The sequence below is a fragment of the Asparagus officinalis genome, chromosome 3 (assembly GCF_001876935.1).
Source record: "Asparagus officinalis chromosome 3, Aspof.V1, whole genome shotgun sequence".
Taxonomy (NCBI): Eukaryota; Viridiplantae; Streptophyta; class Magnoliopsida; order Asparagales; family Asparagaceae; genus Asparagus; species Asparagus officinalis.
This window is the reverse complement of record NC_033796.1, coordinates 39,578,207-39,591,342: the sequence shown is the minus strand read 5'-3', so window position 1 is coordinate 39,591,342 and position 13,136 is coordinate 39,578,207. Positions and strand designations below refer to the sequence as shown.

At 39.5% G+C, this 13,136-nt stretch overlaps 1 protein-coding gene across 1 annotated transcript; it reads right to left on the bottom strand.

Moving 5' to 3' along the window:
* LOC109833887 (homeobox-leucine zipper protein HOX21-like) lies at positions 384 to 2,025 on the bottom strand. The gene is made up of 2 exons (XM_020401738.1): positions 1,380 to 2,025; positions 384 to 907 (listed from the first exon to the last, which is right to left on the bottom strand). Exons 1-2 carry the CDS (start codon positions 1,971 to 1,973, stop codon positions 575 to 577), a joined length of 927 nt encoding a protein of 308 aa, XP_020257327.1. The 5' UTR covers positions 1,974 to 2,025; the 3' UTR covers positions 384 to 574.

The window sequence follows — 13,136 nt, the reverse complement described above, 5'->3', positions numbered from 1 at the left end:
TATAACATGACATGCAGAAACTAACAGTTGTTAGACTGCCATATGATATTTAGTGACTACTAGAGAGAAAGGCCTATATGTCATTCATTGTTGACACCAATCAAAATGATGTAGACAGACGTTTATTAAAAACAAAAAAGTTTTGCTGCAGAACTGTCTACATAGAAATTAATTAAGTACCAACTTCACAGGTTAGCGAATGAAAATGCTTGAGGTTCTACTGACTTTTTACTCATAATTAGTTGCATATATCCCTTTAGAGCAAACAACAAATTATAGTGATTATATAATATATCCAAGTTCATCCTATAAATGATTTATGTTTAAGTACATCAATAAGTACATATATTTAGTAAAAGAACGTGTATATATAATACACTATATGATCATAATTTCATCTCATGATATTATTTCACATCTTTAGCAATATATAGGAATAATAACAAGAACAAAGAAAAAAAAGGAACATAGGGTAACTCATAAAATTCTACTATAGGCATCAATTAATACTTCCTTATTGCCTTAGTATCTTCTTCAACCTCAACTCAATCTTTTGAAGCTTGACAAATCAAAATCAATGGAAATTTTGTTGATCAGGCCACTGCCAGAAGCCAGACTGATCGTCGATACCACATAATAAATTACTGAAATTCTCATCTGAGACAGTATTTTGTTCAGTCTTGGGGCAATGGAAGAGTTGAATCATTGAAGATGGCCTAATTGAAGGGAAGAAGGGAATGCTCTGGCGAGGATTAATTGGACTAGTCTCAATGTGTGGCTGTGGTGTCCTTGATACATCCAAGTTGTGCTCAGAACTATTTTCACTTCTATTGCTGCAAGAGCCCTCAGTTTCTTTATTCAAATTGATCATCATTTCTGATGTCTCCCTGCCTTTAAGAGCCAAGATCTGCAAAATTTTAGTAATTGGTTAAATAACATCTATGAAATATGAAAGATTAAAAACAACAATAAGTACACCCTATCAGTGATTCGTTATCGAATATGTCAAGAGTAAAAGATATGAAACATTAAATTCAGTCGGTCATTCAAAGAATAGGACATCTTACTGAATATGCACTTCTTTGGAAAGAGCCAAATTAAAAGAAATTAAGAGGATAAAAACTAGTTCAGGTGAAACAAAAGCTGAAAAATTCACATTGAAATCTTAAAGCCCATGTCAAATTTTGAGTACCCAATAATTCAATTATAAGGGTGACAAAGAAGGGGGGAAAAAAGAAACAAGCATCAAACTAAATAAGGGGAAAAAAGGTAGAAAAATAATACATCCAATCATTAGCATTACACTATCTTTCTCAAAAGACTCACAACCAACAGCAATCTAATCCTTAAAACTTTTCTCCAAAAGAAAAAAAAATTACCTCAGCTTGTAACTTCTTGTTGTGAGTTTGTAGAGCCTCATTTTCTGATCTAATAGCATCAAACTGTCTCTTGAGCACATCATAATCTCTCTCCAATTGCTTAGTCTTCCACCTTGCTCTCCTATTTTGAAACCAAATGGCAACTTGCCTTGGCTGAAGCCCAAGTGCAGTAGCCAACTGAGTTTTTCTCTCAGGCTCTAACTTGTTGGCAATCTCAAAGTTCTTCTCTAATGTCCTCACTTGCTCTATGTTGAGCCTCCTCTTCTTCTCCCCAGTTAGGGAACAGTCATCAGAGAGCTCGTCTTCTTCGCAATTGTGATTGATTGCGGAGAAGGACATTGATCTCTTTCCCAACATTTTATGTAGTTCAAGTTTGTTGTGAATGCTACCTCTGAATTCTTGGGGAAGAGAAGGGAGATCTTGGTGTAATTGATCATGGGGGGTTTGGATTTGGAGAAGGAAGTTGGGAGAGAAGAAGGGGGAGGAGTTGCAACCCATTTGGTCTAGATTGAGCATGGGGGACAATGAGGCAGTATGTTGAAAGGGATATGAGAAAGAGAGAGAGAGAGAGAGAGAGAAGGGTTGATGGGGCATATAAGATGGGGTATTGAATATGATATGAGAAAAATATGCATCCTAGTGGAAAGAATAACAAGAAGACTCATCATTGGGATATGAGATGAAGGAATTATAGTAAGAATTGCAATGTTAAAAGAGAGTGCGAATTTGGAACTTGAAGTATACCTAGAGGGTGTTTTATGGAGCTTAATTATTTTTTCGGTTAAGCTAGTTTCTAAGGTAGCTTTTCTATATTTATCCATTTGGTAAAATACCAGATAAGTTAATTTATAAGCCTCATTTTGAAAAGCTGGTATACATCGGCTTCTCAAAAACAAGCTTATAAGTGAAGAAATTACAGAAACTCAGAAGAATCAGGCAAACCAGGCGGCGGTCGACCGGTCCGGTCGACCGCATTCGTGCACAAAGCTTACTGTGCGACAGAAAGGAGGTCGGTCGACCGGGCCAGTCGACCGCAGGTGTTTCGGTCGACCGAGGGGTTCTCTGGAGTTTTGGGTTTTCTACTGGGAGCTGGTCGGTCGACCGGGCCGGTCGACCGGAATTGATCGCGATCGACCGTGCCGGTCGACCGACGCTGTTTTGGGCTGGGCTTTCAGGTTTTCGACCCGATTCGTTTTGTAAGTTCTATATATACCTAAACATGTTTGTTTAGTGTAGAGGTTGGACGAATTTAAGCAGCCAAAGAGAGAGAATCATTGCATCCAATTGTGAGAGAGCTTTGAGAGATCTAGAGTTTTGTTTTAGGGTTTAGTCTGAGAGATTTGTAATCCTATTTGTATTCTCTTGATTTCTAGTAGAAAGAACTCCCCCTCCTTGCCCCGTGGACGTAGGCAACTTGCTGAACCACGTAAATTCTTGTTCTTGCTGTGATTGTGGTTTGCATATTATTTGTGGTTTAGTTCAAGTTATTGTTCGTGTTGTCCTAGAAAGCTTCCGCCGCACACAACAAGTAGTATCAGAGCTAGATCGACAACATGGGAGATGCAAGCACGTCAGGTTTGTCTCTAACAAAGGCGATACAGAGTCTGAGTATCAATAACACGAAGATTGATATTCTGAAGTTCGATGGCAAGATCAATTTTGGATTGTGGAGATGTCAGGTGATGGACGCTTTGGATGCACAGAATCTGGAGGAGACTCTTGAGTTAAAAGAGAAACCCGCTGAGTTGGAGGATAAGGTTTGGAGAAAGATGAACAGTAGAGCTTGTGGTGTTATTAGGTCATGCTTGACGCCAGATCTTATTTATGATGTTATGAACGAGACGTCGGTAAAGAAGATGTGGGAAACACTCAATGAGAAATATCTTACGAAGAGCATTGAGAATCGGCTTCACTTGAAGAAGAGATTTTACCAGTTCAAGATGAAGAGAGGGGTTTCCATCAGGGAGCATGTCAACAATTTCACTAAGCTACTTTCAGATATGGCCAATGTTGATATTATAGTTGAGGATGAAGACAAGGCGATGCTACTTCTGTGTTCGTTGCCCGAAGATGATTATGGTACGTTCGTTCTCACTATGATCAATGGAAGAACTACAGTTAGCTACAAGGAGGTGACCTCAGCTTTGGTGAACTATGAGTTGAGGAAGAGTGATGGTGAACCCTCCGAGAAGGCATCGGGAGATGCGTTAGCAGTTCGAGGCCGAGATCCAAACCGTCGTCAGTTCAACCGCTCAAAGTCAAAGAATAGGAGTGCCTATAAGAGTGTTGGTAGAAATCAATGTCGGTATTGTAAAGAAGAAGGACATTGGAAGATTGACTGCCCAAAGTGGAAAGAAAAAGCCGGAAAGAATAAGGGGAAAGCTGCACAAGCTTCAGAAGTGAATGTTGCAAAAGCTATTGGTGAGCATTCAGATTCAGATTCTTCAGGCTATTCATGCCCTGCTTTACCGTCGGTTTGCTATGCGGATTCCACGGAGTGGATGATGGATTCGGGAGCTACATATCACATCTGCCCTAAGAGGGAGTGGTTTTCTAGCTTTGAGGAGCTGGAAAGAGGGGATGTCGTGCTTATGGGTAATGATCACGTATGCCCTATTGGTGGTATTGGTTCAGTCCGGATCAGGATGCATGATGGTGTAGTGAGGGAATTGAAGGAAGTGAGGTTCGTGCCGCAGTTGACGAAGAACATCATTTCTCTTGGGACTTTGGAGGCAGCAGGATATCGAGTGATCTTAGAGGATGCTACAGTGAAGGTCACGAAGGGTTCTATGGTGGTGATGCGAGGTGTCAGGGAAAACTACCTATACTACTTGAAGGGCAAGACAGTTACAGGGGGTCTGGCAGCTTCTATCACTACAGAGGAGGACACTACCACCTTATGGCACATGAGACTTGGACACACAGGTGATAAGTCCCTACAGTCATTGACAAAACAGGGGCTATTGAAAGGTGCTAAGACCTGCAAGATGGAATTGTGTGAGCATTGTGTACTTAGGAAGAATACTAGAGTGAAGTTTGACACCGCTGTTCATAACACCCTAGGTACATTGGATTATATTCACACAGATGTTTGAGGTCCTTCCAAGAACACATCTCTTGGTGGGGCCAACTATTTTGTCACTTTCATTAATGATTATTCCAGGAGGAATTGGGTATACCCGATGAAGCATAAACATCAGGTCCTGGATATTTTTGTGGAGTGGAAGAAGAAAGTGAAGCTGCAGACAGGTAGAAAGGTGAAGACTCTACGTTCAGATAATGGTGGAAAGTACAAGAGTGATCCGTTTCTGCAGTTTTGCCGGGATCACAGCATTAAAAGACACTTTACAGTTCGAGAGACACCACAACAGAACGGGGTGGCTGAGAGATTGAACCGTACCTTGCTGGAGAAGGTGCGGTGTATGATGACGCAGAGTGGATTGCCTAGATCCTTTTGGGCTGAGGCGTTAGTTTATGCGAGCCATCTCGTGAACAGGTTGTCGTGCACTGCGATAGATGGGAAGACTCCTTTGGAGCGTTGGTTTGGTTCGGAGGCTAGTGACTATGAGTCGCTTCGGATATTCGGGTGTCCAGCTTATTATCATGTCAGTGATGGTAAATTAAATCCGAGAGCGAGGAAAGCAGTCTTTGTGGGATTTAGAGATGGAGTCAAAGGCTTCAAATTATGGGATCCACAGGACAAGAAGATAGTTATTAGCAGAGATGTCACATTTGACGAGGCGTACATGATGAGGCCTCGAGCCCCTCAGCAGGTGGAGGGAGACCAGACAGGAGAGATATCACAACAGGTGAAGGTTGATGTGACTCCACCCACTCCAGAGAACACTGTATCCATTGAGGCTCCTACAGAGGTGACACTGGGAGGAGATGAGGTGATAGTTGGGCAGATAGAAGATACAGTGGATCATGGGACTCAGGAACAGGGTCATGTTCAGAGGACCATTGCAGTAGATAGACCGAGGAGAGAGATTCGTCGGCCAGCTAGGTATAATGATGTCATGGTCGCATATGCATTATCAGTAGAGGTCGTTGATGATATGGTTCCAGCCACATTCAGGGAGGCAGAGTCTAGCCCTAATTTGATCAGGCGAAGGGAAGCTATGGAGGAGGAGATGCGATCTCTTCAGAAGAACGACACTTGGACACTTGCACATCTACCTAAGGGTAAGAAAGCTATTGGTTGCAAGTGGGTATATGCGAAGAAGGAGGGATCTTCTATTGGGGACATTCGGTTCAAAGCCAGATTAGTTGCCAAGGGATATGCACAGCTTGAGGGCATTGATTACAACGAGGTATTTTCACCCGTTGTGAAGCATTCGTCGATTCGGATTTTATTGGCATTGGTGGCACAGTTGGATTTGGATTTGGTCCAGATGGATGTGAAGACAGCCTTTCTACACGGTGATTTAGATGAGGAGATCTACATGACACAACCACAGGGTTTCAAAGCTGCAGGAAAGGAAAATTTGGTTTGTAAGCTGAAGAAGTCTCTTTATGGTTTGAAGCAGTCACCAAGACAGTGGTATAAGAGATTCGACGGCTTTATGATTGGCCGAGGGTACACGAGGAGCCCATATGACCCATGTGTTTATATGCACAAGCTACAGGATGGTGAGCTCATATATTTGCTTTTATATGTTGATGATATGCTTATTGCTTCCAGGAATTCTTCGGCTATTCGAAAGCTGAAAGAGGAGTTATCATCCGAGTTTGAGATGAAGGATCTTGGAGAGGCAAAGAAGATATTGGGTATGGAGATCGAGCGAGACAGGGTGAAGGGGAAATTGAAGCTTACACAGAAGAGCTACTTGCAGAAGATGTTGAAGAAATTCAGCTTTGATGGCAATGCAAAAGCAGTTAGCACACCATTGGCTCCCCACTTCAAGCTTTCAGCGTTGATGTCACCTGTTTCAGTTGAGGACAGAGATTATATGTCGAAGGTCCCATATGCTAGTGCAGTAGGTAGCTTGATGTATGCGATGGTGTGTACGAGGCCAGATTTGTCACAGGCCGTGAGCATGGTATCGAGATACATGCAAGACCCCGGGAAGGGTCACTGGGAGGCCGTGAAGTGGATTCTACGGTATGTTCGAGGCACCGTGGATGTTGGTTTAGTGTTTCAGAAGGATGAGAAGGACGGGCAGGCTTGTATTGGTTATGTGGATTCAGATTATGCTGGAGATCTTGACAAACGCCGGTCTACGTCAGGTTATGCTTTTACATTGGCAGGTGCACCTGTATGTTGGCGTTGCACGCTTCAGTCCACAGTGGCTCTCTCTACTACAGAGGCAGAGTATATGGCAGTTACTGAAGCTATTAAGGAGGCTTTATGGTTGCGTGGATTATTGGAGGACTTGGGGATTGCACAGGAGACTATTCGGATATATTGTGATAGTATGTCGGCTATCTATTTGGCGAAGAACCAGGTTTATCATGCGCGCACGAAGCACATCGACGTCAGATTCCACTTTGTACGGGACGTCTTGGATGATGGAGATGTCATATTGGAGAAAGTCCACACAAATGACAACCCTGCAGATATGTTGACCAAAGTTGTTTCAGGAGTGAAATTTGGTCATTGTTTGAAGCTTTTGAACATCCTTCAGTGCTGAGGCCTTTGGAGACCATTAATATGAACTCTACGTTCGGTGATTCCTTGGGCAAGAGGATACGTAGGCAGTCTTTCAGATGCAGCCGGTTTGATCAGTTGATTCAGATGTGGGGGGGAGATCGCGTTTCAGCTCGAGTATTATTCCTGGACTTGTTGAGGAACTATTGGATGATTTGGTGTCGGCTCAGTTTTTTGGAGGAAACATTCGCCAGGTGGAGAATTGAAGAAATTACAGAAACTCAGAAGAATCAGGCAAACCAGGCGGCGGTCGACCGGTCCGGTCGACCGGATTCGTGCACAAGGGTTCCTGTGCGTCTGGAAGGAGGTCGGTCGACCGGCCCGGTCGACCGACGGTTCTCTGGAGTTTGGGTTTTCTACTGAGAGCTGGTCGGTCGACCGGGCCGGTCGACCGGAATTGATCGCGGTCGACCGGGCCGGTCGACCGACGAAGCGGATAACAGTTTTTTCAGGTTTTGACCCGGTTCGTTTTGTAAGTTCTATATATACCTAAACCTGTTTGTTTAGGGTAGAGGTTGGACGAATTTGAGCAGCCAAAGAGAGAGAATCATTGCATCCAATTGTGAGAGAGCTTTGAGAGATCTAGAGTTTTGTTTTAGGGTTTAGTCTGAGAGATTTGTAACCCTATTTGTATTCTCTTGATTTCTAGTAGAAAGAACTCCCCCCTCCTTGCCCCGTGGACGTAGGCAACTTGCCGAACCACGTAAATTCTTGTTCTTGCTGTGATTGTGGTTTGCATATTATTTGTGGTTTAGTTCAAGTTATTGTTCGTGTTGCCCTAGAAAGCTTCCGCCGCGCACAACAATAAGTTCACCTAAATAAGCTACATTTGACCAAAAAGATTAGTATTCTATCCAAACAATTTTTATAATATTTTTATCATAAAAACCAAAAGCCACTAAAAGGCAGTATAACTTATAAGCTTAAAAAATAAGCCCTCCCAAACACTATTAATTTGTATATACGTTCCCTGTATTGTACGGGTGTTAGACATTTTTATTCCCTAAACCATTTTTAGTGCTTAGATTCTATGGACATTATTTCTTCTGTTTGGTTGATGTCACATAAAGATCATGTGAGTATGCGACCGATAAAATTTTCTTTTGTCCTTAATTTTAGTGGGAAAAAAAATCTAATTGTTAGGATTTTAACCCTGAAAAAACCACCAAACACAACAAATAGAATCACACAAGATTTAACGTGAAAAACCTTCAACATGAAAAAACTACGGGATTAAAATCAATTAACTATCACCTCCAAATTGTAATCTTTTACACGGATAAAGACTGTCAAACCATCTCTCTCTCTCCCCTTCTCTCTACTCTTCTTGATTTTTTCTTCAATAATAGAAAAATATATATAGAAAAACCAAAACCCTATCTCTAGCTTAACTTCCTAATTAGAATAGGATTCAAACTCCTAATCATGATGAAACTCAAACTCCTAATCATGATAGAAATCTAATCATATCTAATTCTCATGAAGTTATACAAAAAATCAAAAACATAATCCTAATTGAAGTTTGAGTTGATACCCAACATATCCTCCTTCGACGAAAAATCTCAAAGTGTCTTAACGGGTTCAGAAAAACTCACTCTTTTCTTTTTGTTATTCACCTCTCCCTTGTGGACAAGAGTTTGAGAAGAGTCATCTACATCATTAACAGATCGCCCATCTAAATAGTAAATATAATTGTTATTCTTCCTCCCTCGCAAAATCAAATCACCATCTTTATACACTTTGCACCACTCTTCTTCACCCATATACTTGTATCCACACGATGTCATCTCACCCAACAAAATTAAATTAGCACCACATGACGACACATATCTCACATGATGAAGAATTTCGATCTTCCCAGTGTGAAGATTGAGGTGAATACTTCTAACACCTTCAACCTTCATTTTCTCGTTGTTTCCAACAATCACATCATCAAATTATTCATCTGTCTTCAATGTGTTAAAATAATTTTTGTTGTTGCAAACGTACATAGAGGTTGCAGAATCTAACACTCATGTGTTACTCGCATTAATACCTGTACTTTGCATCAACACACCACATCTTCATCACACACAACCATCGAGGAGTTTGTCTTTTTTCCATTTTCTTGAAGCTTTATCTGTCTAATACTCTTTAAGTCATCACTCATCTAGAAACATCTGAACTGAATATGACTCTTCTCTCTACAATAATAACACTCCATTTTGATGTTGTCTCGGGCCTGAGATTTTGAGATTTTGACATTCCTTGATAACTGTCACATCTCCCCTTACTCCTCCCTCAATTAGAACCTTCAAAAGCTAGTGCACTCTCACCATCATTAGATGCGCTCTTCTTTTTCATCATTCTTTCATTCTCACGTAGGAGTGTTGTTACATCATCAAACTTTAAAGTTTACTTCATTGCAATTATCGTCTAAACTAATGGCTTGTACGACTTCGGCAAGGAAAACAATAAGAGTAGCACCTGCTCTTCTTCTTTAATCTCCTCATCAATATTCATAACTTGGCAAACTAGCTGATTAAAGGCATTGATGAGGTCTTGAATTATAGTACCTTCTTCCATCTTCAACGAATAAAGCTTCATCCTCAAACACAATCAGTTTGTCATCGACTTCGACGTATAAACCCCCTCGAGCCTTTCCCACAGCCTCCTTGGTGTGGTCTCTTGCATAACATTATACTTGATCTCAGGAGCGAGTGCCAAACGGATTATGCTAACCATCCTCTTTTGCGTGGAACTCCATTCAGCATTCTTCAATCCTTCTGGTTTCTTCTCCTTTAAGGCTTGATCAACACCCTACTGTACAAGAATATCTTGAATCGTGCACTGTCATACTGCAAAATTTGCATTGTCGTTAAATAGCGGAATATCAAACTTCAAACAGGAAGAAGTCATCATCCTCTAACCGTAATTAAAATTCAAATTAGTCACTATAGAGATTGAATTGATAAAACTGATGTCAAAAATGATCTCAGTACGTCGAAAAAACCCTAGGAATGACTTCTCGATCATCAAAATCCTCCTCCAAATCCTCGATTAAAAGACAAATTAATCTCAATTGTCGGATCTGCGTGAACAGTATCCCGCCACCGCTACAGTATTTGCTACAAAAAACTTTTTTTTCCTCCGATGTTGATCATCACGCTTCAACCGCTGACACCTTCACCAATCGCACACCGATCAAACCTCCACGAACTGTCAAACACCGCTCTGATACCACTTGTTAGGATTTTTAGATATCACAAAAACCCTGAAAAACTACCAAACGCAGGAAATAAAATTACACGAGATTTAACGTGGAAAACCATCAACAGGGAAAAACCACGGGATTAAAATCAATCCACTATCACCTCCAAATTATAATCTTTTGCACGGACAAGAACTATCAATCTCTCTCTCTCTCTCTCTCTCTCTCTCTCTCTCTCTCTCTCTCAATCACTCTCTCTCTCTCTCTCTCTCTCTCTCTCTCTCTCTCTCTCTCTCTCTCCTTCTCTCTACTCTTCTTGGTTTTTCCTCCAACAATAGAAGAATATATATAGGAAAATCAAAACCCTATGTCTATCCTAACTTCCTAATTAGAATAGGATTCAAACTCCTAATCATGATGAAACCAAAACTCCTAATCATGATAGATCTCTAACCCTATCTAATTCTCATGAAGTTATACAAAGAATCGAAAACACAATCCTAACTTAGAGTTTGAGTTAATACCCAACACTAATCACCCTCTTAACTAAGATAAAAAAATAAAGCTATCTGATATTTAGAGGACTAATAAAATAATTTAGAGGCTATAAGTAGATACAATATCAGTGAAAGGTTTATCTACAATTGGATGTAATTGGTGTTGTTAAGAATCATCCTACTTTTTAACCTTTGGTAATTATATGATCCTTGATATGATAATATATCAAAACATCACATTTTAAAAGATTTCTAATTTTTTGTTTAAATTTAAAATCTTTTTTCCCATATATTTTGTCTTTCTATACAAAGTTTAATGATAGTGGCCTTTACACATGGTACAATGTTTCATGCAATGAGATCAAGTTAGCTTGATACAGATATTTAGTTCAAGACCCACCAACTTTAGACGTTTAGGCTTAGCTCAAGATCCACCAACTTAGACGTTTAGGGGCTGTTTGGTTGTTTTCCGAAAAAAATCGAAAATAGAAAATTCACATTTCAACTCATTTCACGAGGTTTCAAAAAATTTTCCGTATTTTTTTATTTGTTTCGCAATGAAATCACCGTCACGTCACCGCCACGCCACATAAGAAACAAATCCAGCCGCAAATAGTAACAGTGTTTCGATTTTTATTTCAATTGTGTTTATTTGAACATAAAAAAAGGAAATGAAAATCAGCCGCAATAGTAACAGTGTTTTCAGCAATTAAATAATCTTTTTTATTCACAATCACTGTTTTAACAATATTTTTAGTAATTAAAAATTCATTGAAGTGACATTTCCAAGTGTTTTCAGAGATTTTTGGTGTGAATACACTTTTCTCAAAAATCTGACGTGATATCCTACGTGGCATCATCATTTTTTTAAATCACAAAACGAAACAAACATGTGATTTGAAAATCGGTTAAAACCAAAATCCTATGTGGCAGAGGGGATTTCTTAAAATCTGACGTGACGATTTTTTTTTTCATTTTTTTCAGCAAACAATTAGGGGCTGTTTGGTTGCCTCTTTTAGAGGCCGAATCCCTGCCAAAACTGACAAAAACTGTCAGTTTTGGCTGTCAGTTTTGGCAGGGAATCTTGCAAAAGCGTCTTTTTAGAGGCGTTTTTGGGTGATTTCCTGTCAAAACTGACAGTTTTTGTCAGTTTTAACAGGGATTCAGCCTCTAAAAAAGACAACCTAACAGCCCCTTAGCCCCGTAGGCAAAACTACCTCTTGTCATTTTTCCTACATTTTTTTGTTCCAGTGTTTTTACTATTGTTTGCTTGTGCAAGAGATGGGTAATAATTGTCATTATCTTGGAGTTAATATAGGGGCTGTTCGTTTGGCCATTTTTTTTGGGAAATCAAAGAATAGGAAACCTATTTCCTATAATATTTGTTTTGAGGTTGTTTGGTTGGTTTAAAAAAGAAAGAAATTGTAGAATAGGAGATAAGATGAGATGAGTTGTCAACTTATTATTGGATGATGTGAGTGATTTTAAAAAAAAATTGTTTTGAGGTTGTTTGGTTGGTTAAAAAAAATAAGGAAATGAATTGGAGGTATATTATTGGATGATGTTTTGAGGTTGTTTGTGTTTGGTTCGTTTTTAAAAATAGGAAAATAGATGAGATGAGATGAGTTGGAGGTATATTATTGGATGATGTGACACATACTTAAGGAAACCAATTTCTTGTTTTTTTTGAGGAAATGGATGGAAAGGAATGTTTAATGAGATGAGATGAGTTGTCACAATATTATTGGATGATGTGTGTGATTTTTAAAAATGGGATAAGATAAGTTGTGATGAGTTGGATGATGTGACACATTTCTTGTGTTTGGTTTATTTTTAAATGTAAGAAAGGAGATGAAATGAGATGAGTTGGAAGATAAAAATAATATTTTATTAGATGTTGTGGGTGAGTTTTAGGGATGGAAATGGGTAAAAATATTATTTTATTGATTTCCTTGTACCGATTTCCTTTTCTTGATTTTTAGGAAACCAACCAAACGGGCCCATAGTCAAATGTAGTACACTATTACAAGAAAACACCACAACTTTGGACTTGGATCCAAAAAGTAGAACGCCCTACCGGACTGTACCCAAAATATTGAGCGGTCCATTCTCAATAACTGTTTCAATTAAATTTTCAAACTTGTAGAAAAGTTAAATCATTGGTAGCTGATAACGATGGCTCTTTTATAATATTCCTCATCAATTTGTGAAGTACAATGCATGGAGTCTCCTATAGCAAATCATGCCTACTTTTATCTTGCATTTTGGTCTTTTAGAGCATCTCCAACCATAAAACTCAAAATGGTATAGTTTTTACACCAAATCACTATTCCATCAAATCATTATTCCATCTACAACTCATTACACCAAATGTTACACCAAAAAGAATATTCTTTTTATTATTCTTATCTTTTAACATT